Source organism: Hydra vulgaris, chromosome 04 (assembly GCF_038396675.1).
Source record: "Hydra vulgaris chromosome 04, alternate assembly HydraT2T_AEP".
Lineage (NCBI taxonomy): Eukaryota > Metazoa > Cnidaria > Hydrozoa > Anthoathecata > Hydridae > Hydra > Hydra vulgaris.
In genome coordinates this window covers 34,740,167-34,766,401 of record NC_088923.1, presented here as the reverse complement: position 1 = coordinate 34,766,401, position 26,235 = coordinate 34,740,167, and the positions used below count along the sequence as shown (strand labels likewise).

Sequence of the window (26,235 nt, the reverse complement as noted above, 5' to 3'; positions counted from 1 at the left end):
TTTTTAACTGTCTCTGTCAGCAGTTGGAGTTTTTTTGCTTTGCTTAAAAAAAGTTAACAACTCTCTTTGTCAAAGATGTAAATAATGACACATTGTATATGTTGTTGTTAAAGCTGCTTTATTCTGTTTTTTTTTGTTTTTTCCAAGAAAGTTTCTGTAAAAGTAAAATATATATTTAATTGTACTATATTTGGGAAATAATATGCAGTATAGGTTACACTTTTCACAATTACACCATATGGCGCATCACATCTAGTCTTGTTGGTAGTTGCACCTAGAGAGTGGTTTTGAATACCCAAATAATTGGTGATCTGTTTTGTGCTTTAACATTCTATTTACTGAAATATAATTAGTGAAGTATTAGTATAGTATAGTATTATCATAGTATTAGTAAGCCTAGTGAAATATTAAGCTACATACTTAACTACTTAAGTATATAGAAACATACATAGTTTTAACAAAAATTTTTATATGAAAAACATAAAAAAATGTAGTGAAATGATTTTATGCTAATAAAATTTAAAAAGCAAGTTTTTTTCTAATTTATTTATATTATAAGGCTAAGTTCAAACTATAAAACTACTTAATTAAAATAAGTAACAAATTAAAGCAAATCACAAAAATTTTAAGCAGAAAAAATTTTATATTACACATATTATCCATGTTCTACTTGTAATTTTAACACAAACCATATTATTCCATATAATATTATTATACCATATTAAACCATATATTCGATTAAATTATATTATTACAAACTGATTACGTAATATAGTTCTAATATTATTAAATATTATTAATTTATAAATAATAGTATTAATTCAAACTAAATACCATTACTAAAATTTAGAAATATGTTTTGCATCAAAACTTGAAGTAGAGCATGGATTTTAATATATGCCTAATATTTAATTTTTTCGATTGCTATCAATATTAATTAATATTAGCCAAAAATTGCTGTAGGGGGTAATTCTTATCCAATTTTGCTTATCTTGGTTTTATTTTTTTAGTTTTCTTATAAATAATATATAAATCAGGAAGAATAGTTATATTTCTGAAAAAGTTATTTTCACTCCAACCTTGTACTCAGCGCTGTTTGAAATAACCAAAATTGTAATAATTTTGTCGCATGGCAATTTGCAAGTAGAGCGAGATTTTAGTGTTAACTCAAATGTTTTAGTAGAAAGTTTTGCCTCACAGTCTGTTGTTGCCCAATATGTGTCTTTTATTGTATGACCAATATCAACAAGATCTGTCTGACATATTGATCGACCGAAACAGAAAATACGCCAAATCAAAATAAATCGAAATTTCCGGTATACTAGTTTAATACTGAAACCAATATTTCAGCAAACATTTTGCTTATATCTAAATTTTGATACATTTAACTAATATCTAAATTTAAGCTAAACACAACTAATTTCATTTTAAAATGTTATCTAAAATGCAATTCTACATTTGTTGTTCTTTACATGTTATTTGTTTTTTCAAAGGCTTCTTTTCATCTTATATAATAATAATAGATTAATAGTCATAAATAAATAATAAGAAAAATAAAATTACTAATAAAAAAATCTATAAAAAAACTAAAAGCTTACATCCGCGAAATATTATCCTTGTTCACTTATTATTTAAAGTATTTAAACAAAGTTTTTTTTTTTTATAAACAAAAAAACAGTACAAGATTCAAATTATTATGTACACTGCATTTGTTTGATTATTTGCTATTTTGATATTTTTAAGAAGCAGATTCGCACTATTTACTAACTAAAAGTTAAGTAATATGTGAACAATATGCTTAAAATTTCATTTAGAAATAGAAAAACATACAAAATTGAAATTTAGCTTTTCTTTATGTTTTTTAACTAAAACTTTGCTTCTTACCAAATTTATTCAAAGTACCAAAGCTGAAATTTCGGTATTAATAAATTGCTGCCCCAACCCAATCCCTAAGTTAATTCTCATAGCTATTTCAACATGACATCATATTGCTTACCTAAATGTATATCTAAATATACTAAAGTGGATAAAAACATACATAATTATATATATATATATATATATATATATATATATATATATATATATATATATATATATATATATATATATATATATATATATATATATATATATATATAACCCTCGGAATCAGGAAATATGAGGTCAGCAATTTATTGCTGACTTCATTTTCTTTATATATATATATATATATATATATATATATATATATATATATATATATATATATAATATATATATATATAAATTTTTTTTTTTTTTATTCTAGAAAGTTTTCTACATTTAATGCGTCTAAGGAGTTGCCTTTTGACCTTGAAGATGCTTTAATACTTTGGTTAAATAAAGTTAACCAAGCAAATATGACACATATCCAGCAGCAATATAAACAGCAGGATAAAAACTTAGCAAGAGTTGCAAAGAGCCAACTTGTTGAGCGAAAAATGTTTCCCCTTGTAACCAATCTTCAGTCTTCACTTCAAGATGGGAAAACTCTATTATCCATAATTCTGTTTTACTTTGAAGAGTATTTGACTATTGATAGTGAGTCTTTTGTTTATTAGCTTATATATATGTGTGTGTGTAAATATATATATATATATATATATATATATATATATATATATATATATATATATATATATATATATATAATTATATATATATATGACAATATATATATATATATATATGTTTATATATATGTATATATATATGTATATATATATGTACATATATATATATATGTATATATATATGTATATATATATATATATATATATATATATATTGTTTGATCTTTTTATTTTGTTATTTTCTTATTTATTAATAGTTTATCTATTTGTTATTGTTTCCTTTTATTTTGCTTCAAAGTTATCTGAATTTTTTAATTTGAGTTGATGAAGTCATAAACTTTTAACTATTTCATTTATTGTTTATTATTTCCTTAAGTTGTTTTGCTTAAGTTATACATATAGCTAAAAATCTGAATTTATATAGAATTTTAGGGAGAACTGATAAAAATAGAAGAAATAAAAATTTAATAATTTGTAAATTAAAGTTAGAATTAAAATATAGCGTTTTATGTTTACGTTTTAGGTATTAAACTTGACAGTACAGTTTCTCTTCAAGATTGCATTCACAACATAGAGCTTTTTCGTAGTCTATGTGCTGAACATTTGTGCACATCAGTTTTTGCGCTAAGTCTCGAAGATTTTATATATGCTGATGAATGTCTCAAAGTCAATTTTATATCATTGCTTTGTGAGATGTTTTATCAGCTTGAAATTGCCGTAAAGTTTGTTGCAGTACCAACTGATGAAAAAAGAGTTGATATTATGGCAAAAAGACACACAGATGTCGATGGAAAACCACATGTTTTACAAAATAATTATGTAAAAAGCAATGATCAAGAAACAGAGCAGAAAATCAAGTCTGAAGATCGAAAGGAGGGTGCTATTAAAACTAGTATGCACCAACCTTTACTTTCAAAACGATCTAAACAACAGATTGCAATGTTTCAAATTGAATCTCAAGGTATTGTTTTAGTTAATAATATAAAACAAGTATTTATCCATTGCAGTGTTTTAAATTTTTTTAATAAAAACTTAGTCTAATTCTGTTACTTTATTTATATATAATACATATATATATGTGTATATATATATACATATATATATATACATATATATATATATATATATATATATATACATATATATATATATATATATATATATATATATACATATATATATATATATATATATATATATATATATATATATATATATATATATATATATATATATATATATATGTATATATATATGTATATATATACATATATATATGTATATATATATATATATATATGTATATATACATATATATATATGTATATATATACACATATATATATATATATATACATATATATGTGTGTGTGTGTGTGTATGTATATATATATATGTATATATATATATTACATAAAGTTTGCATATATTACATTTGTATATATATTTATATATTTATGAATGTTATACTTATGTACAACTCTCTGAATTAAGGTAGGCATTCTGCAATCTGACCTCAAAGTGTTTGAGGTCGGCAAAAATTTGGCGACCTTCTTTCTATATTTTATGGTAATCCCTTTGTGTTAAATATTTTTTGCTAACTTCTAACACTTTGAGGACAGCAATTTATTGTCAACCTCATTTTTTCTAATTCCAAGGGTTGCATGTATTTTGTCAGAAAGTTTTACGTAGTTATAATTTTAAGGTTCAAACTCTGATAACTTATCAAGCATACCAGTACAAACAGTAGTATTTGAAAACAAGTCTCAGTCACTAGATGATCAAAAGGTGAAAAGCAGAATATCTCTAGATTTTCGGTATGCTTTACAGTTTATAATCCTAATAAAACCTAAAAATAATTACCTTTTATTTTATGAGTAGTTTTATTATTATCTATTTATAATTTAGTTTAAACTCAGCATCAATACGTTCTAACTTGCATGGAAATTTGGAAAGTGATCTGTTAGATGGTAAAAGGGTTAATTCACTGTTAAAATTAGTGCCTTACCAATAACTTTATTGGCATCAATATTGGTCTGATTTTCGATGTTTACATAGCATTTAGATTTGCTATGTTAGCATTTATAGAAATTTTGTTGCGTCTTATTGTTGCAAAAAATGTTGTTAAAAACAAAGTAAAAAATTTTGAACAAAAAGGATAAAAAAGAATTTTAACTTAGGTTATGATTAAAGTTGTTATACCTCGACAACAACCTCAAAAGTAATTACAGCCAGTTTAGTTTTCTATTGTTTTCTGTTAAATATAAAGTGTTTGTTTTTGTTTATGGTAAACTATTTTGATGAAAGTTTACCATAAACAAAAACACTTTACTTACATTAATGCAAGTTTATCAACTTTTAGATGTGTCATTTGTTTTAGTCATTTGATTTCAATTTAGTCAACTGTGAACACAATGCTGTTAGTCATTTAAGAAAAGTTAAAGAAAGTCAGCAAATGTTGTTCAATCTGTACTTATTTCTATTAAACAAAATTAGTACAATATAAATGGATTGCAAGATCTATATAAGAGATAAAAAAAAGCATAGTCTAACTACTTAGTGTGAATAGTTAGGCAAGTTGAGAGTGAAATCAAGCTGCTATGAGTAACTCAAGTTAATTAACTTTGAATCATTTGACAATCTCATAAAAGATGTAGTTAGTGTGATGAATTTTGATTATTCCTTAACCTAATTTTTGAGGCTCAAATACAAAATCTCAATAATAATACTTAATATTGGTATTATTGGTAAAGATATTAGTGGGGCACTAGTTAAAATTATTCACCATAATTTTTTAGTTTATTCTTAAGAAACCTTTAATATGAAAATGCATTTTTTCATTCTCACTCTTTCCTTTCAGTTTCTTTGCCTAAAACTTTTGAGCTTCAAAGTACTAACTCTCCTTTGAATTACAACTACAGTAATAATGGTGTTGATAGTTCAGAAAAACAACAAATTCCATCTCAGGATTTCCAATATGACCCCCGCTACTTTGCATATCAAACAAGTAAATCGGTTCAACAATTTTTGATTGCTAACCAAAATGATAACAATATTAATAAAGAAATGAATAAAGAAATACAAACTTTTGACCAACAAAAAAATAAAAATATAACATCTTTAGAGAATAGTGGTGAATACAATGACTGTTTAAAAGTACAAAACTCTGATTCTACCAGTGAGTATATAGAAAAAATATCTGCAGCAAATTCTTTTCAGCAGTCTAATTTTAATTATATTGGTGAAAATGATGAAGATGATGCACTTTCAACAATTACTGAAGCTACAGAGCCTGATACTCCTTCTTTGTATTCTTTCCATTCATCAACCAATTCAAGTACATGCACATTAAACTATAATTCTAGCACAGAAAGGTAGGGGTTTTTTTTGTTACCTTGTAGCTTTATTCTAAAGTATCATTAAAGTGTATATTTTTTTACTTAAAAACCAGCAACTAAAAGAATTTTGTTTTTGGATGTTTTTTTTAATTATCAAGGTTAGACTTATGTGTTGGAAATGGAAAAGACTATTTTATGGATGATTTAAATTCAAATCTATATCAGTTACACTCTTACCCATATCAACTAAATAACTTATCAGCAGGTGCAACAAACAAAATGAAAAATTCAGACATTATTTCCAATGGTGATTCGTCGCTTGATCACACACTAGTTAATGATGATAAAGATATCAATACGCAACTTCAAGTTGTTGATGAAATTATGAAAAATAGTTACACAATTAATCAGGTTTCAGTTGATGCTGCCATTGCTGCTGGTTTACCTGTTATTACAAAAACTGTCACTGTTCCAAAAGGTATTAACAGTATATGTGTTAATACTGACATAAAAAAGCAAAAATCTCGTGGTTATAATTATGGTTTTCCTCCTGAAAATAATGGTATTATTCGTTTACCGTTATTTCAAAGTGACAAGTTGCCAAGTTCTGATGACATGTTGTTTCATGATTCCACTGGTTTAACTGGGTGTCAAATGTTGAAAGTAAATTCTAGTTATGGATCAATTCATGCAGGAGACGATATGAAATCTATTTGCAGTGACAGTAATAAAAAAGTTGAATCTGCAGATGTTTCCTTTCTTGAACTTCAAAAGTTAAAAAAAAATGATAATAAAACTCCAACTGTGACAACAAAAGAATTACATTTGAGTTCTGAACACAGTGAAGCTATTTCTCAAATCAAAAGTTTTCAAAATCATCCAGCTTCATTCAATGTGTGGCCATTTGTACTAAAAGAAAATCAAAACAAAATTAATGGATTATTTTTAGATAAGATGTACACAGGAGATCAAAAGCAGCATAGTGTAACTACATGGTGTGAATTGTTTGGTGTGTCTAAAGGGGAGCTGAACAACAAAGAAATTGAAAATCTTTATTACAAAGTAAGTGATTGAACAGAGTTACTTATAATATCTTTCTGTATGTGTATATATATATATATATATATATATATATATATATATATATATATATATATATATATATATATATATATATATATATATATAATATATATATATATATACAGGGCGTATCGCTTAATTGCTTTTTCACACCTTAGCGATTAGTTTTTTTTTAATAAATATTTTTGCAATTTGTTTTTTGTTTCCTTGTTGTTAATTTTTTTTTTTTTTTCTAACTTAGGATTTTTTTGGCCATTCTTAAAAGTATTGTTTTTATCAAAGTTTTTATTAGAGGTCATAAAGTACATCACACTAAATTTATCTCTTGAATAGTATTATCTCTGTTTGTTTGCGCAGAGATTTTAGTCAACATAAAGCACTTTTGAATTTGAATTACTTTAAATCTCTGCATGGAAGCAAATATTATTTTAAAGTTAAATTTAGTTTGATTTACTGAACGGATTAAGTACATCACAGTAAATTTAGTTTTAAACTAAATCAAAACAACCAGTTAAGTTACTACAGTAACTTACAGTTACTCAACTATTAAATTTACTCAATATACTCAGTGACTCACAAAAATTAGGCATATAAATGTTTCTATTTATATCTTATACGTAGTTAACACATAATATAAGCTTCTAAGTAAAAATTATTTTAACCAGAAATCTCAAATAGAATATAAAAAAATGTGATACCATTTTTTAATATATATTATTTTAAGCGATATCAAAATCAAATATTTTCTGTAAATACGCAAGTTGTTTTAAGGAATTTTATTTAAAAGGAAATCTATTTGAACAAAAGAATTGTAGTTTGGAAATTTAGATGTTTTTTAGAATTTGAATTTAGAACAAAAGAATTTTAGATGGAAATTGAAATTGAAAAAAAATTGGAAAAATGTAAGAATTTTAACACTCAATTATAAATTTAATTCAGCGGCATCCTTAATACCTAGTCCGTAATGCCCAGAATAGCGAGAATAGTGAATGTTAAACGTTTGTGAAGAAAGTTAGCTACAGTAACAATATCAGATTTAGAACATAGTGCAAGTGAGGAAGAAAGTTTTATTTAAATCGCAAATGTTTAAATAGTTAATTATATTTTATTTTTTGAAAATAGTTTTAAAAGTAGAAATATTCTATTGCAAACATTAAACCAGTGATTGCCTAAGTTAAGATAAAAATTAAATTAAATTTTTGATGGTACACTAGATCAAGAAACAAGTTATATAAAACGTGGTATCTAATGTTTTTTTGCTTTGATCTTACTCGTTTGGTCTATAGATTATAGACTGGTATGGTCTATAGGCATGTTTTTGCGCATATATGAAGTTTAAAGTTTTATGATGATAATGTTTTAGTTTATTAATTCTATTTATCTACATAATTTTATCATTATATAATTCTATATATCTACATAATTTTGTCATTATATAATTCTATTTATCTACATAATTTTATCATTATATAATTCTATTTATTTACTTCGTTTTATTTTAAACGCGTTTTATGATATTAGAGAGTTTAAGCATATAAGTGTTATCTGGAGGCAGTGGTAATTTCTCGTAAATAATAAGTCTTAAAGAAACTTCCTTTCTAACGCATAGCGTTTAAAATGTACACTAGAAATCTTTTTTACCGCTTTTTTTTTACTTTTTTACTGCTTATAAACATACGTCACACGAATAATTAATGAATTTAAAACTCATACTTATGTTTTGAATGATTTGTTTTAATATTTTTGAGGTTAGCGTCTCTCTAATTCCTAATGTCTCTTTAAATTTAAAGTAAACTTTGATGCAGTTTTTCTAGTAAGATTGCTTTGATTGTTTATAGCTCAGATTTTTTTTGGAATTGTTTTTGAAATTGTTTTTAGAAACACTTTTTACTTGAATAAGTCATGAATAACTTGAATTGCACATGTTGAAAATTTTTAATGCCTAATGCTTTTTATATTTGCTGTGGTAGCAAACTTGCTAGCGTTTGTACTAACACCCCTGGAGATAACGCGTGTACGCTTAAACTCTCTATTAAGGTTATAAACTGTATAAAACAGCAATAAAACAGCATCACGAATTCTCACCAAGATAAATATTTTTCCTAGACAAACTTATTCAGTGTCTTATTTATGTTTTTATACATTACTTTGAATGTTTGTTCTGATTTAAGCTGGATCTTTTGCTTATTAAGGTACTTCTTTAGATTAAAAACTTTTGGGCAAATGTGTAATGAACTTATAGTTTCTAGTAAAGCAATTGACTTTACAAACTTATCTATTTTCTTTTCATAGGATATATGAAGTTTCATCCCAAAACCAAATTTTTTTTTTTTAATTTCATTTTAATTCACCTCCCCAAGGCCATGAAGGCTTTTACAGTCAAGGAGGCTACTTTAGTTGTGGTTACAACCCTCTCTCAACTCCATAACACGAACCTTGACAAACAAGGTCGCTGTGCCGAGAAGCAAGTTAAGCGCAGTACTACCAGGAACATGGGTGGGATTGAACGCAATTTACAATTTAGCATTTAAATCAAAAAGTCAATTCATCATTATATCTATATATAGAATACATAAAACCCATGCATTAATTGAGTAAAATAATTGTAATAACATCTTTGTGTCTGTTAACATTATGTAGACTGTTCAACCTTGCTACAATTAAGTCCACAAAACCGCTACAGTTATAACAAGCCTGAAAACAGTTTTCTCTTCAAAAAGGTTCTTTAAATTTTTATTAGTTTACATAGTGTTACTTAAGATGGTATTCAGGTTATTTAATTATTTTGGTAGTTTATTTTGTATCTATCAGGCATAAGTGATATTTTTTTTATATTGCATCTACATTTATAAGTAATAATCTATAGTTATTGTGAGTGTTTAGATTTTGTCCATAATTGTATATATGTGTGTATATATGTGGGAATATAAGTTTATTAAAACTGTATATGTGTGTCTATATATACATGTATTTATGTGTGTATATGAGCCTATTAAAGCACAAGTTGTGTAAGTCATATTATTCTTGTTTTGAGATTGTAAAAGGTTTGCTATTATATTTTATTACTTTTTGACTATTTTTTTCAATAAAACTCTACAAAAGGGTTATTTTTAACTTAATTTGCCATTATTAAAACATATATTAAATTTTTTGTGTGTTTGTGAACACTTAAAAGTCATTACACCACTTGTGCTGTATATGAGTTTAAGGTGTTATTTAGAACAAAAATAAATCATTGTTGCTAAAACTCTGTTTTATTACAATAATAATTAAAATAACACTTTTTTCTACTTGTGTCACTCTCTTCACCTTTTTCCTAAAGTGAGCCAACATCTTCAGCATTCTCATTAGTGACAAGCCTCTGAAAATAATTGTGGTGTACAGGAGGGATGTATAGCAGGTGGTTCAGCGTGTCTTTCTTTTTTTCCTTTTGTAACTGGCCTAGTGCTTGTGTATAGCTTACCCTGATCATTGAACCATTATCTTCATCCCAACAATACGTGAATCCCATTTTGGTCAACAGTTCATGGCAGCCTAAATTGTATACATACATATTACGTTTATAGTAGGCCTGTTGACACACCAATTTAGGGAATGGCAGAGACTTCATCAATTCAAAGGAGAATGCATAGTAGCTGTTATTGTTAGTTGATTTTTTAGTGTCCACTGTCATTGAATTGCAAACTTTTTCTGTCTTTCGTAAATGAAGTTTATGATCTTGCTTAAGCTGTCTTTTCTCTTCATTTGTTGTGTATTTTAGTTTATTAATAAAAGCTTTCCACATGCTTGTACAAATTATACATAAGTCGAATATTCAAGTTTTTAGATAAATATTTTCTGTCTGGGTTGTGGGTTTTCGTGTAGTGGGATTTGTATGAGGGAAAAGATAAAATATGACATCTGCCATTTTTTATCAGGGGTTTTGTTCCCAGGAAACTTCTTACCCCGTTTATCATCCCCTGAAGGTTCTCCATTTTTACCCTCTGTATGTTTCTGTCATCCTTCCATCAGAGATTTTTAAGGTTTGTAAAAATTACTTTTTACAAACCTGTTTGCCTTCTCCATCAACCTTTACATAAAACTTATTTGTAGAACCTCTTTCTTAGTATCGGTGATTGGCCAATGACATTGTGGTGTAAATTGTTTCTCCAGACCACAAATGAATGCATTTTGAGCAGAGAGCGTCCCTATTTTCCAAAAAGACTCAAATATTGATTTTTGTGTTTTCTGCTCTTTAATTTTATTAAAGCATTGTTTTTTGCATTTGCAATAGAGATTGATAAATTTTTTCTCTCCAATGATCTTCTCCTTCCTAGTGACATAAGATTTCCTAGAATTGCGTTTCTTTATCCTTTCTTCACAGTTCCACTCCTTTCTTTGTCTTTTCCGGCTTCTTTTTGATCTACCATCTGCAGTTGCATCTGCTTCATCATTATCAGATGGATTGGGTGTGCCTTCCACATCAGCAACTGCTCCATTGTCGTCATGTACGGAATCAGAATCATCAACATCTGAAACTCAGATTTATTTTTATAAAACTAATAAATAAATGTTGATGTGCAGTTTTTAATGACTTATGAAGTGAGTTTTTATTATTTTTACAATGTAATTGCAACTCTACCAACTCTATGTAAATTATGTTAGTGTATTTTACAAATAGAGTGCTCAATGTTCTTAAAGAATAGAGCAATAATAAATTAGTAAAAAACACTTATCTAACTTTTTTCTTCAACTTTAAGTTTCACCATTGCTGGATCATCAGGAAGAGTTACTAAATCTCAAAAAAATTTCAATTTATAGAAAAAAATACAACTTCCTGTATAATATTTTTCTCTATAAATTGAATTATTTTTGAGATATAGTAACTCTTCTTGATGATCAAGCAATAGTGAAACTTAAAGTTGAAGAAAAAAGTTAGATAAGTGTTTTTTACTAATTTATATATATATATATAATATATATATATATATATATATATATATATATATATATATATATATATATATATATATATATATATATATATATATATATATATATATATATATATATATATATATATATGTATATATTTATATATATATATATGTATATATTTATATATATATATATGTATATATTTATATATATATATGTATATATTTATATATATATATATGTATATATTTATATATATATATGTATATATTTATATATATATATGTATATATTTATATATATATATGTATATATTTATATATATATGTATATATTTATATATATATATATATATGTATATATTTATATATATATATGTATATATTTATATATATATATATATGTATATATTTATATATATATATATATATATATATATATATGTATATATATATATTTTATTTATATATATATATAACCCTCGGAATTAGTAAAAATAAGGTCGTCATTAATTTGCCGACCTCAATCATTTAGAGATCAGCATCAGGTCGACAAAAGAAATTTGATACAAAGGTCTTACCATAAAACATAAAACATAAGGTCGGCATTGCTGAATGCCGACCGTAATTCCAAGTTTGTATACACACACACACAGATGTATATATATATATATATATACATATATATATATATATATATATATATATATATATATATATATATATATAATATATATATATATATATATATATATATATATATATATATATATATGTATATATGCCTGAAAGTGAAGACATTTGTAAACTAGACAAAATTATAATTATATTCTAGATTAAAAATTCTAGACAAAAAGTATTATATTCCAGATAAAAGATTTTAGATTATTGTTAGTCAGCTTAGATTATACTAGATCAGTTAAATCATCAGTATAAAAATGAAGGTTTATTATGCGCGATGAAATGATCTCAGCAAAAGCTATTTTTAGAATAGATTTCATAAATGATTTATATTAGCAGGGCCTAATCTAGGCAAAAAAATTTGGGCGGCGGTACCCTCCCGTCCCGGAGAAGTTAAGCGAAAAATCGGCGTTTTTTAGCAAAAAAAAAACAATATTTGCAGTAAAAAATGTAAAAAAATGAGGTCCTCAACTTTTAATTTGGGCGGCGCCCAAAATACAATCAACGCTGTCGAAAACGGTCTATAATAGCCCCTGATTAGAGGTTTGTAGGCAAAGAAATCTTTTGAATACATAAAGCAGAAGATTTGGTGATTATGTTTTGATTTGTTGATATAATAGTATCATTGATATTTTAATAATATTGGATTATTATAGATATAATTTATTGATTGATAATATCAAAAATATTTCAGTGGTGCTCGCTTAAAATGACTTTTTGTGTATTATTTAAGTTATTACTCTGCCTCAAGTAATTATAGAGAAGTGATGAACAATTCAAATAGAGAGAACAATCAAATAAAAAAACTTTTTATTAGGAATAGTAATTTTTTTGTTCTATTACCAATTAAAACCCTATTTAAAGTAAGAATGCAATGAAGATAATTTGTATTTATAAATAATACGGGATCTAGTCCTTAATTTCTTGGTATCTAAGAAGTTGGTAGAAATAAAATAATGAAGAATAATGTTCATCAAAGATTACATTAAAACTGTGATTAAAGAGCAAATGTAAGAAGTGGTTTTGAGAAAATCATCATATCATATCTTGCAAGAGCAATGAACGTCCATTATATTAAAAAAAAATTTGTTACTAAAATTAAGAATTGAAAGACATTTAAACAAATTTTGAGTTGAAAAAATTGAATGCAATTGAAATTAAAAAAAAGTCTATAAACTGACTTCTAAAATAAAGGTGAGCTAAGTTATCATGGGGTTGGGTAACATTTTATATGATATAATTATGCCAGCATCCTTTTTCCAAATAAAAATGTCACCGTCTTTTCACGTCTCACTTTTTATGCTAAGAAATAATTTCAACTATTTGTGAAGAGTTCAAACCACTCAAACCAATATGTTGTGCAAAAAAGTTGCGCAGATTGGAGCCTGGAAACAAAAAAAACCCCAAATGTTGTCCTCTTACCCCGAATGTGATGGCAATAAGCTAAGAAGATAAATTATTATAGTATCATGTTAAATTCAAATTTAACATAATAGTAAAATAATAATTTAGAGAGATTTTAAATTTCATCTAATAATCTTTTATATAAAAAATCTCCCTTCCCAAAAATGGCGCGATATACAGTGGTAGAGTAAAACCGGGTCAAACCGCACACCATATTCCGCACACTGATCAAAATCATCAATTAAAAACTAAACGGATATGGCTATGAAAAAAATAAAAATAGATTCAAAGACAGAACTGTCTCCTCTATTCGAATAGATAAAATATATGCCGATTTAACTCCATTTTATTCTTTTTTTATAAGTTGTATAAAAATTTAAGTTGTATAAAAATTTTTATATATTTTTTATCGTTGCGAACAAAATAGAGCTTGAACTGAAACTGATATAAAAATAATTTTAGCACTATCTTGTTGGAAATTTAATTTTAATGCTGATAGTATAATTTTTATGCTCCTAGAACAAAAAGTTAAAAAAAAATCAGAAAAGTAAAAAAAAACACTTTTTTCTGATAAAACCGCACACTCGATTAATTACTTAGTTTATCTAATTAACTTAGTGTTAATTTTGGATTAATTAAAAATGTACTATAATGTTGTTTGTTAATATAATCTCTTACTCATTAAAAACCAATTATATTATTTCTCAATATAATCATCACTCACTCAATTCAATTTAACATTATGATATGAAAGAGAATAAAACATCACTGAGAAAAGCAGCATTCATAGATGGCGTTCTAGTGTCAACGCTCTAAGATCGCAAAAATAACAACAACAAAAGCTTCCATGGCTCAGGTACAACAACGGTACTCTCAAATGAAACAGAAAGATTGATGGTGCATGCGTTCTAATTACTTGGTGACTAGGGTTATGGTTTAACCCGAAATGAAATCCTAAAATTTGTATGTGTCTACCTTAAACGCGAAGATCAATTGCACTTATTCAAAAATGGCAAGCCTGGTAAAGACTGGTTTTATGCCTTTATAAAGAGATGATCACAAGAAATTTCAACAAGAAAAGCGGATAACTTAGCTACCTAAAAGAGCCGCTTCTTATACGCCAAAAATAATTGATCGTTATTTTGAATGCGTCGCCAAGCAATAGCAACAGACTGGTACAACTTCTGGGTCGCATATTTGGAATTGTGATGAAACAGGTTTTTCGGGTGATCAAGCCAAAGCAACCGTAGTGTGTCGATAAGGGACGAGATGTGCATTTAAACTTACTGACAACAATGAAAAAATTTATAATATTGTAAACTTCACATATATATCGCATTCTTCACATATTATGTAACCATTGGATAAAGGTGTCTATTGTCATGTCAAACAAGCATGGAAAGAAATTCTTACAAAATATTACAAAGACTCAAAATGTAAGAATTTAGATAAACAAAATCTTCCACCGTTGCTCAAACTGCTGTACGAGAGTGGTAAATGTTTTTCACGCTTGCATGCGATCGCTGGTTTCCAGTACACTGGCTTATTTCCACTTAATAAAATAACATAAAGCATAAGGCATTAGCAATCACACAAGCGTTTAATCCACCTTCATCAACTTTAGCAGCCTCCGCAGCACCTACACCATCTTGTTCAGATACAGTTTCATCATCTTCAACAGCCGTCGCAACACTTACTCCAACTACACACCGATTACCATCTTTCAGCTACACCAGCTTCAAGTTTTAATAGGTATCAAGCATGTGTTGAGCGTTGCAAAAACAGTATCGAGATAAAGTTGAAGCAGTTTTTTCAAGCCAGAAATCTATCGCATGTTTAAATGGAAAATGTATTACCGAAGAAAATGTGATCGAGTTCCTCAAACAAAAAGAAGAAAAAGCAACGAAGGAAGCCGTGAAAGTTGTTAAACTTAATGCAAAGCGTAGACCTTCTATGCCAAGTACTCAAATGCTTGAGCACAACAATGCTGAGCAACCTCAGCAAAACAATAATGAAGAACAAGTACCAGCAGCCAAACGATTAAAAGTTGCAAAATGTAAAAAGTGTAAAGTACAGTTTCACACAGAAATGATGCAATGCGAAAATTCGATGTGTTGTGAACGGTTTTGCAAAGAAACACGTTTACCAAAGAAATATGCAGATAAAACTAAATATTTTTTTGTTGCAAAAAATGTAAAAACTTTAATATAGTTTCTTAAAAGTCGTATTAAAAAAATAATATAAAAAAAGTTAAAATTTAAAAGATTCAATGTTTTCTCAAGTGTGCAGTTTTATCAGAATGTCGCCTAAAACCTATTTTATTTTTTTAACATATATTTATATTATCTTATGTAGTTTTTTATTACCTTTCTAATAAAAAAAAATAAAATAAAATAAAAATTATTTATTGATAAGTGTGCGGTTTGACCTGGTTTTACTCTGCATATTTGCGATTGGCACTATATACAGTGACGTTATATGGATATTTTGGTGTTGTATATTTTTTAATTTTATTTAAACTGCGTACTTTTTTTTTTAAATAAAAAGGTTAAAAATACCAATAAAGTTTGTCATCTTATAGTATCCTATTAAATAATTAAACAAAGTTATTTTATTACAAAAAATTTTGTGTTTATACATATAAGGTAAGTATGGGTATTAAGGCCCGGCGGGTAATAAGGCCCACTAATCCAAACTTAGGGAAAAAATAAATTGTGAAACTTTTTTTCGACATTAAAATATTAGAGTTATCTGGTTTTATCACTGGCAGCAAAAAAAAATCAGCATTTCTTTACCGCGCGTTCGACAAAGCAAGATTACTTTGTTAGTTTCGTCAAAAATTGCTTAAGTCTAATTTTTAAGGTACGTGTTTTTACATTTTAAAATATTTTATAAAGCTTCTATTTTTTTCAATTGCATTTATTTGCATTAAGTACTTATTCGTTATCATTACTCATCATGTAATATTTATGCAAGTGTTGAAACAAAAGGATACATTATCGATAAACGTAACAGGTTCAAAGCGGGTAATAAGGCCCACTAAAAATCGGGTAATAAGGCCCAAACACGAGGTCAGCGGTAATAATAAAAGAAATGCGCTAAACTTTAGTTACAAAAGCGTTACAAAAGAATTTATTAAGAAAAGTAATTAAAACAAACAACTTGAAACTGACTTAAGTTTAGCGTAAATAAAAGAAAATAGTTAAGAAAAGTAATTTATACAAACAATGAACAACAAACTTTAGTGTAAATAAATAAAATTGTTAAATATTAGTTATAAAAACGTTGTTGTTCTGGAATTTATAGATTTTATACTTTTACTACTTTTGAAAAAATTTATTTTTTACTTTTTAATCAATTTATAAAATGTTGTTTTTTAAAAGAAAAAATTATATATTTATTTTTATAGACTTAAATACTATTTATTAAAAAAATATATATTTAAAATATTGTCTTTGGAAATGGCAACTGCTAATGGAAAAAGTAGAGCTAATTGGACAGAAGGTCAATTGCAGGAGGCTTTCAAAGCTGTGCAAAACGGAGCATCGCAAAGAGAAGCTGCCATAAAATACAAAATTCCTCGTAGAACTCTACGAAATCACTTGTGTACAGGATCCCAGAAAAAGTCTTTAGGAAGAAAAACTACGCTTTCTAGTGAGCAGGAGCAAATGTTAGTGTCAAAAATTTTCAGATTGTCAGACATTGGTATGCCAATAACACCAAAACTCTTGAGGGCATATGTTTTTGAGTTTGTCAAAGCAAACAATATTAATCATTGCTTCAATGTCAACAAAAAACTGGCAGGTAGAGACCGGTGTAATAATTTCTTAAGGCGCTACCCAAAAATTAGCTGCCGAAAGGCGCAATTTATGAACCCAGCAAGGGCACAAAAAATGAATCCGTTTATTGTTAAGGACTATTTCACCAAATTAGAAAAACTAATGTTATTGCATGGCTTTTTTAATACTCCAGAAAGGCTCTACAACATGGATGAAAAAGGAGTCAGGCTTACAGTTCATCACCAACAATTAATGACAGAGAAGGGGTCGATGACCATCGAATCCTTTCTTATATGGCTTGACCACTTCAATAAATATAAAACAAGTGGAGAGACTCTGTTAATTATTGATGGTGCTGCTTCCCATATTAATATTAGAATAGTTGAAAAGGTGGAAAGCTTTAAGATTCACATCTTTTGCTTACCAAGCAATACTACCCATGAACTGCAGCCCATGGACAAATCTGTCTTTAAAGCTTTTGAGTCCTATTGGGATGAAGAAGTCATGAAATATTTGAGGACACATCCAGATAGAAGAATAACCAAATCTCTATTTAGCAAACTTTTTACACCAGCATGGAACAAGTGCATGTCAATTGGGAATATTACAAGTGGTTTCAGGGCTACTGGGATTTATCCTTTTAACCCAAATGCCATTCCAGATACTGCTTTTTTGCCAAGTACTTTGACAGAAATTGATAGTGCATCTTTTAACACGTGCCTTACTGAATCTGGTCCTTCACCAGCTTCAGTCACCCAACCCAGTCCCTCAACAGTTTCAGTCGATCAACCTGAAAGTAATCTTAATGCAAGTTTCAATGATTTAATGCCGAGTCCTGCTAAAAAGAAAAATATGGCTATGGTCGGTCGCAAAAAAAGTTTTAACTATGTTGCTAAAGCCCTAACGAAAGAAGATTTTCAATCTTCTACTTCTAAAGCTGTTAATAATAAGAATAAGGGCAAAGGAAAAGCAAATGTTTCTAAAGACCTGAAAAAATATTATTCTCAATCTTCCACTTCTAAAGCTGTTAATAAAAAGAATAAAGGCAAAGGAAAACCAAGTGCAAAGAAAAGTAAGTCTGTAAGTGTGGATGTGAATGATTGGTTTTGTTTGTTATGCCAGCAAAAGTCTGTAGAAAGTATGCGACAATGTTGTAAATGTAAAGTATGGTACCACGAGGCGTGCATGGGGTATGATTCTGAAGATGAGGAAGAATTAGTATGTCCATTCTGCGAAGAATAATGTTTTTCTTTGTAACATTTCTTTATTGAATTTTTTAATTTTCTGTTGTTATTCACTGTTGTATAAAAAATTGATTCTTTTAAAGTATATAAATATGCAAGATTACTTATTATTTTATAAATGTGAGATAAACTATGCATTAAAAGAATGTTTCCAAACTTTTTTCTGGTTTTTCTTTATTTATTTTTTGTATTTTTTACATGGGCCTTATTATCCCCATAAGGGGGTAATAAGGCCCAAATAAGGTATGTTACAAAAACATGAATACCTTTTGTTATAATTATTTCCTCAATATGCAGATAAGATTTTTACATCAAGGAATGATTAATCTTAAGCAGCAATCGAAAGTATTTTTTTAAACTTAATTTTTAAAGCCTAAATGACCAAAAGTCTGTTTGGTGGGCCTTAATACCCATACTTACCTTACATATGGTTGGGAACACCGGACCAAAAATCCAACACCGATATATACAAAAAAATCAATTCCGGTATTAATACCGGTAATATTGTTTTTTCTAAAATAATACGAATGAATAAATAATTTAATTAAAAAATGGTTTGGGAATTAAAAAAAAACTAAATTTACTTATATAAAGGGTGAAATATTCAGTAAAATTTTTGTTATGTATTAGTCATAAGAAAAAGACAAAAACATAAAATTTTAAGATTCTACTTTTTCTGCAGTTGGTTGTTGACTTAAGACCTCAGAAAACTTTAATTTTTGAGCGAATTATCTCCTATCCTTGATCTTGAGTTCTAGTGCAGATTAAGCCAGTTGCCGAAAAAGTTTTCAGTTCTTTTCAGAATATATCAATTCTCACTTATCAGTGTAAAATATAAATTTTCCAAAAGTTCGAGACACGATTATAAAATGTATTTCATACTCTGATTAAAAAGAAAATATTTTACTTTCCGTTTGGAATTTTATATTATAATATTTAAGTTTAACTATTACAGCACGTAAAAGTAACCTATACCATATTATTTTGTACAATAAATTTTGTTTCGATCAATTGAACTTTTCATAGAACACTAAATTGCTATTTTTTTGCATTAAGAAATAATAATGCAAATGCTTTATTGTAATAAAAAACCGTAAAAAACATTAGTAAAATTATATCACATTATATTAGTAAAATTATTTCAAATACCTAAATAAGGGTATTCGACTTTTTCAATACTGGCATTTCGGTACCTCTAAATTGTTCCAAATACCGGGATCCCGGTATTCTCAACATACATAAACATGACTTATTTAAATTATTTTTTATTCTCGCAAAAAGATAAATGTTTTATAATCGGTCCACTCATTATAAGTTCTTCAAAATCTTTGTTTCTTCAGCTAATAATTAATATTCCATTCTTTGACCGGAAAAAAATTTATTTCACTTCTATGTCTAGAGGTAGATGAGAATCCATTTCTAAAAATATGAATAGAATGAGCAACTAATACGTAAAATCAATGTTTAATATAATAGAACAAAATAAATATTTAAAAAAAAATGTTGCATGAACATACTATAACAGATTGAAATTCTCCTATTTAAAAATCAAGGATTGTTTTTTTTATTATACATTTAATTGTTTATTTAAAAAAAAAATTATTAGTTTTTTTTATTAATTTATTTTAACTTGATGACCAGAAACAAGGCAAAAGCCTTTTTTTCAAACAAATTTTTGCCGTGCTTGAAACATGCTTAGTACACATTTTTGCAACCTTGGCAACAATTTATCAGCTTTACTGTGCAATTCAAAGTGTTTTGAAACAGCAACTTTTGCTCCTGGTTTCTTACTGAATGCAAATATGTTCTAGTTCCTAAATTTACATTTTATGCAAACACTCTCCCGTCTCTTTATTCGACAATGCAATAGTTTTATAAAATTTAACAAGTAACAGTACATTAAAAATGTGTTCTTTTTGAGTCGTATAAATTGCTTTTGTTGTATTAAAATATTCAACGCTTTTAGCAACCCTCATTTAAATAATTCATCATATAATATTATAGGAAAAATCACAGAAGCAATAATTAAATGCTAAAACTTACCTTGAGCTCTCAGGTTTTTACCTAGTCTATCTTCACACAAATTCTTTTTGTAAGCATCTTCCAAAAGATAGCATTGTTCTCCTTAAGTTCAGGGGCGGATCCAGCATTTTTTAGTTTTTGAGGTAGCTAATTTCCAGACATGAAGCAAACTCTAACCATCTATATGTTTATGCTTATGTCAAATAAGGATGTTTTGCAAAAAATTGCGATGATTGGAGCCTGGGAACAAAAAAGCCCTAAACTTTTTGCCCCTTGCCCCAAACGCGAAAATATTTTTTGTACTATTCTCAACTAGGCTAATATTTATCGATAAATTCAAAGTTTTATAGTATAATCTCTTACAGTTCATAAATAATAGTTTAAAATCGTACACCACGTGATCTATCAAAATTTTTGACGTTTTCACAATATAATTACACAAAGGTGATAAGGGAGAAGTGAGACATCAATAAATTTATTTGTCCATCTTGACCCCTCAAAAAACGCTTTTTAAGGTTCTATTTACAATGCGGTTTTTAACATACACAGGAAAACAAAGCGGTATCTGCTTAGAGGAAGAAATCTCATTGTTTGCACTAGTTTACAGTGATTTGTGAACTCACATAACGGAAATTTTTGGGCTTTTCCATTTCTCCCGCGTCTCATTTCTCCCCACTATCCTCTTTTAATAAAAATGCATTATTTAAATTATATTGTGTTAGTTTTATTATATTAAAAAAATTTACCGGTAAATGGAAAAGTCGGTAAATTTACAAAACCCTACTTTCAGTAAAATTAAATTCAGTAAAAATTTAATTAAATTCAGTAAAATAATTTTTTTCCAACTTACATATAGTTTCAAAATTTCTTTTTCAGTAAAGTTAGTAAAAAGTAGTGAAACAAAATCAGCGACGTAATAAAAATGTAATGCAATCAAACAAATTTTTAATTGACAAGTATATTCACTCTATAAAAGAAGATTTAACGACTTATATCGTTAGATATAAGTCGTTAAATCTTCGAGAAAATAAATCCGCGTAACTCGATTACTTTACTTTATTACGTTTTATATAAAATTCGTTTGATTCGTTTGAATAGCTTGTGACGTAACGCATTTAAAGTTAAGGGTCGTCCATTAAGTACGTACGTTTTTTTTCGCCTACCCCCCCCCCCCCCCTTCATCCCCCTGCATGCAGTTAAAAGTGATGAAATTGGTAATGTAAATGCATTAAACACTGGCTTTTTGTAAATAAATCATCAGCGCGAAGTAAAAATCAGAATAGACAATCATTGAAAAGTCAATCATTAAGCAAGATGTCATCAAATCTTAGTTATGTGGAAAAGATAAGACAAAATGAAAGCGTTCATAAAAAAAAAAAGTTCGGTGTATAGTAAAGGTGATTCTTAAGTTTTTTGAATGCTTAAATTTTGAATTCGCATAATTTTATTAGCGTACTATGTTCAAATAAGAGCTTTAGACTAAATGATTTTTTGCGTTACTTCTGTTTAGAGCTGTGGTGTGGAGTTTTTTTAAAAAAAAGTACCGACCCCGACTCAAATCGTTGAAATTTTCAGAGTATATTTAGAATTTTCAGACTCCAACTTCGACTCCAAAGCAAAATTTTTGAAAAATTATTTGAATTCTTTAAAAAATATTACGCGATAATTAAATTTTTTTTTTTTTTGTCAAATTTATGAAAAGTTCTTTGAGGGTTTAATAGGAATATAAGGTTAATTGAATATTTTGTACATGCACGTGCAATACCAACAAGTTTTTTCTATTGGAGTCGGAGTCGCGATTTTGTTTAGCGACTCCGACTCAGCTAAAAATATTGCGACTTCACAGCTCTGGTTTAGAGAAACTATTCGTTCTTCTTAAAAAAATTTTTTCACTACTACTGCAAGATTTGAAGAAGACCATTTTTGAGTCTTTAAATTAATTTCACTCGATACCATTAACTAGAATCTATTTTTAAAATTTTTGCCTTAATTTAATTTAGATTCTAGTTCTGATCTATTATGGTGCATATTAACTAAAAACGTATGTTGAAATACAACACTTCCACCACATTTTATGCGTTTCACCAAATTTGTGGATTCCCATCAAGAAAGAGCTTATAATTAAAAATAAAAACTTAATGCTTTATTTAGGTGAAATGATGTTTATTTCACCTAAATATCGCATTTATTTAAACCTCATTCTAATCTGGACAGGCAATCGTGATTTTTAAAAGTTTTTCTTTTTATTACCGCCAATACGAAGTTTGCCCATTTGTTGTATTAAACCGATTTTTTATTAACTTAAATTATTTTAAATTAACTTAAAATAAATTTTGTATTAAAATAATTATTTCTCAGTTCGAAGTATTTTCTGAAAATTTTTAATATTTTAATTTATTTTCTTTATAAATTCAGAGACCAGAACATTGATTAGACTATGCCTTTGTATGAATAGGCCAACATAGTATCGGACTCGATAATTTTTTAAAATCACCTTAACTACACCGAGAGTATTTTAAAGTCAGCATTTACACGAAAATTGATTACTAGTTGCCAAACTCGTGACGTTTCCTCACCTACATTGCGTGAAACACGTGTGACATAAAAACATTCGGTTATTTTATATTCTTTACAATAGAAAAAATATATTATATATTATATTCTTCAATTATTTAACTGTTTTGTCTTAAATGTAGAAATTTTGTAGAAATAAATGTAGAAAGCTGTTAATATATTTATATAAAACATCTTATCGATAAACTCTTATAAATAAATTTTGCATAATTTATGGATAAATTTTGCATAACTCATTAGAATAACAATACCTCGTCATTCCTCGCTATTCCTGTATCGTTGCTTTTCATTCTTCACCAAGTTATAGTAATAATTTATTTTATAACTTTAAATAAAATGTGATAAAAGTCGATAACGAGGATTTGATATTCTTTCAAAATATTATTTGAACTATTCGAAAAAATCATTTAATCCGTTCGAGTTTTTTATATATCAATGTTTAAAACACATGTCTTAATGTTTAAGACACAATGTCACAATGTTTAAGTCAATGTCACAATCTTTAAGACACATGTCAATGTTTAAGACACATGTCACATTTATATATCAATGCTTAAGACACATGTCTACTTTTTTAGACAATGCTACTTCTCAACATTTCGGTTATTAAAAACCAATAATTATAATGACATTAAAAATAAACAAAGATTATAATTTTGCTTATCTTCTAAAATAATTTCTAATTAGTTAAGTAATTAAGGATCTCAAACTTTAAAATATGTATACATTTTTTTCTGATTGACTGTTTCGTTTTTCTCTTTGTTTTTTTGATTTTTTGATTTTTTGTTGTTGTTGTTGTTTGTTTTTTTTTTCTTTATTTTAATTTCGGTTTTATTATTATTATTGTTTATTTATTTTTTCTTATTGGCTGTTATAGTTTTTTTTTAAAGTCTTATTTATATTTTATCGTTATCAATGTTCTAAAAAGAAATTATCTAAACGAGGCATTACTTTTTTAGTTTTTTTTTAGAATTTGTAACACTTTCGTCAGAATAAATTTTTAGTGATGCGATATAAGCATTTTTTATAACAGCCAAATATAAGTATTAGAGTAAAAAGACGCTAATCATTTTTTCTTCTCTATATTATGTTTAAAAAATTATATCAGTACTAAATTTAATCTGTCAACAGATTTTTTATTTTATTTTAGTTGGTATTTAAATTATATATTTTAAATTGAAGTTTATTAGTTTTTATGTTATTACAGCTTTTTTTTTGCAATTTTTTGTAGCTGCAGAGATCCAAAAAAAGAGCGAAGTTTTCCACTAAGAGGTGGATCGATCTCGTTAATTGTGTGGAACCCCTTAACGATGGTAATTCTTATATCTTATCTACTAATTTAAAGTTTCAACAGGAGGTTACGTGCTTTTCATTGTATTACTTCCGTTAAATTTAACTTCATTTCCGTAAAGCGTAATACAATTGATTGCAGGCTTTTATATATATATATATATTTATATATATATATATTATACTATATATTATATATATATATATTATATATATATATATATATATTATATATATATACATATATATACATATATATATATATATATATATATATATATATATATATATATATATATATATATATATATATATATATATATATATAATATTATATTATATATTATATATATATACTATATATATACATATATATATATATATATATATACATATATATATATATATATATATACATATATATATATATATATACATATATATATATATATATATATATATATATATATATATATATATATATATATATATATATATATATGTATATATATATATATATATATATATATGTATGTATGTATGTATGTATGTATGTATGTATGTATGTATGTATGTATGTATGTATGATAAACTTAAATTTCTTCGGTTTCGCTGAAAAAGCGTTATAAAATACTTATAAAATCACAAATAAATGCGTTTCCTAAAATCTGAAAATATGGAGTTTTTATATGAATCCGATGTATACAAAAACGTTCCAAGTCCATAAAAACTACTTTTTCGGGGAACGAGAAAAAACTTATTAAATCCAAAATTATTTCTTTAATAAATTCAAAAAAAAATCTGGGTGCTTTTTGACATCTTTAAATATTAGATTTGTTAAAATATATATCAAAATTTGTGATATATATATGTTATACGTAGTTAAAGTTGTCTGACTTAAAAGTAGTTTTTATGACTTAAAACGTTTTTGTATACATCGATTCATATATAAAGAAATATTAATTAAAATTTCGTGTTTTTTTAAATTAAGAAATATCAAATTTTTGTATTTAAAAAAATATCTAGTTTTATATATAAAGAAGTATTATTAAAATTAAAATGAAGAAATAATTCTGAAAATTTTTAATTTTGGTTTAAAAAAAAACGTTTTTTCTGGTTCGATCGTGCGTTTGTTTTTAAAATTGTTTTATAAACAAATTTCGACTCGAAATTGTTTTTTAAAAAGAACAAAGGGGAGTTAGACTGGTGACGTCACTTGTAAATCAATTATTGTTTGTACAAGTTATTTGACGATTTTTTCTTTCTTTTTTTATGTTTTGAAAACTTCATGCCATTTATGCTAAACAATA

General features: G+C 26.6%; 1 protein-coding gene across 2 annotated transcripts in view; it reads left to right on the top strand.

Moving 5' to 3' along the window:
* The window catches only part of LOC100208928 (calmodulin-regulated spectrin-associated protein 1-B), an 82,378-nt gene that overhangs the window by 32,761 nt on the left and 23,382 nt on the right, over window positions 1-26,235 (top strand). For both annotated transcript variants that reach the window (XM_065796169.1, XM_065796168.1), the window contains exons 5-11: window positions 2,291-2,562; window positions 3,118-3,555; window positions 4,300-4,411; window positions 4,503-4,564; window positions 5,455-5,968; window positions 6,091-6,994; window positions 24,867-24,948. In XM_065796169.1, the coding sequence (XP_065652241.1) occupies window positions 2,291-2,562; window positions 3,118-3,555; window positions 4,300-4,411; window positions 4,503-4,564; window positions 5,455-5,968; window positions 6,091-6,994; window positions 24,867-24,948 (2,384 nt within the window). The remainder of the gene's footprint in view (window positions 1-2,290; window positions 2,563-3,117; window positions 3,556-4,299; window positions 4,412-4,502; window positions 4,565-5,454; window positions 5,969-6,090; window positions 6,995-24,866; window positions 24,949-26,235) is intronic.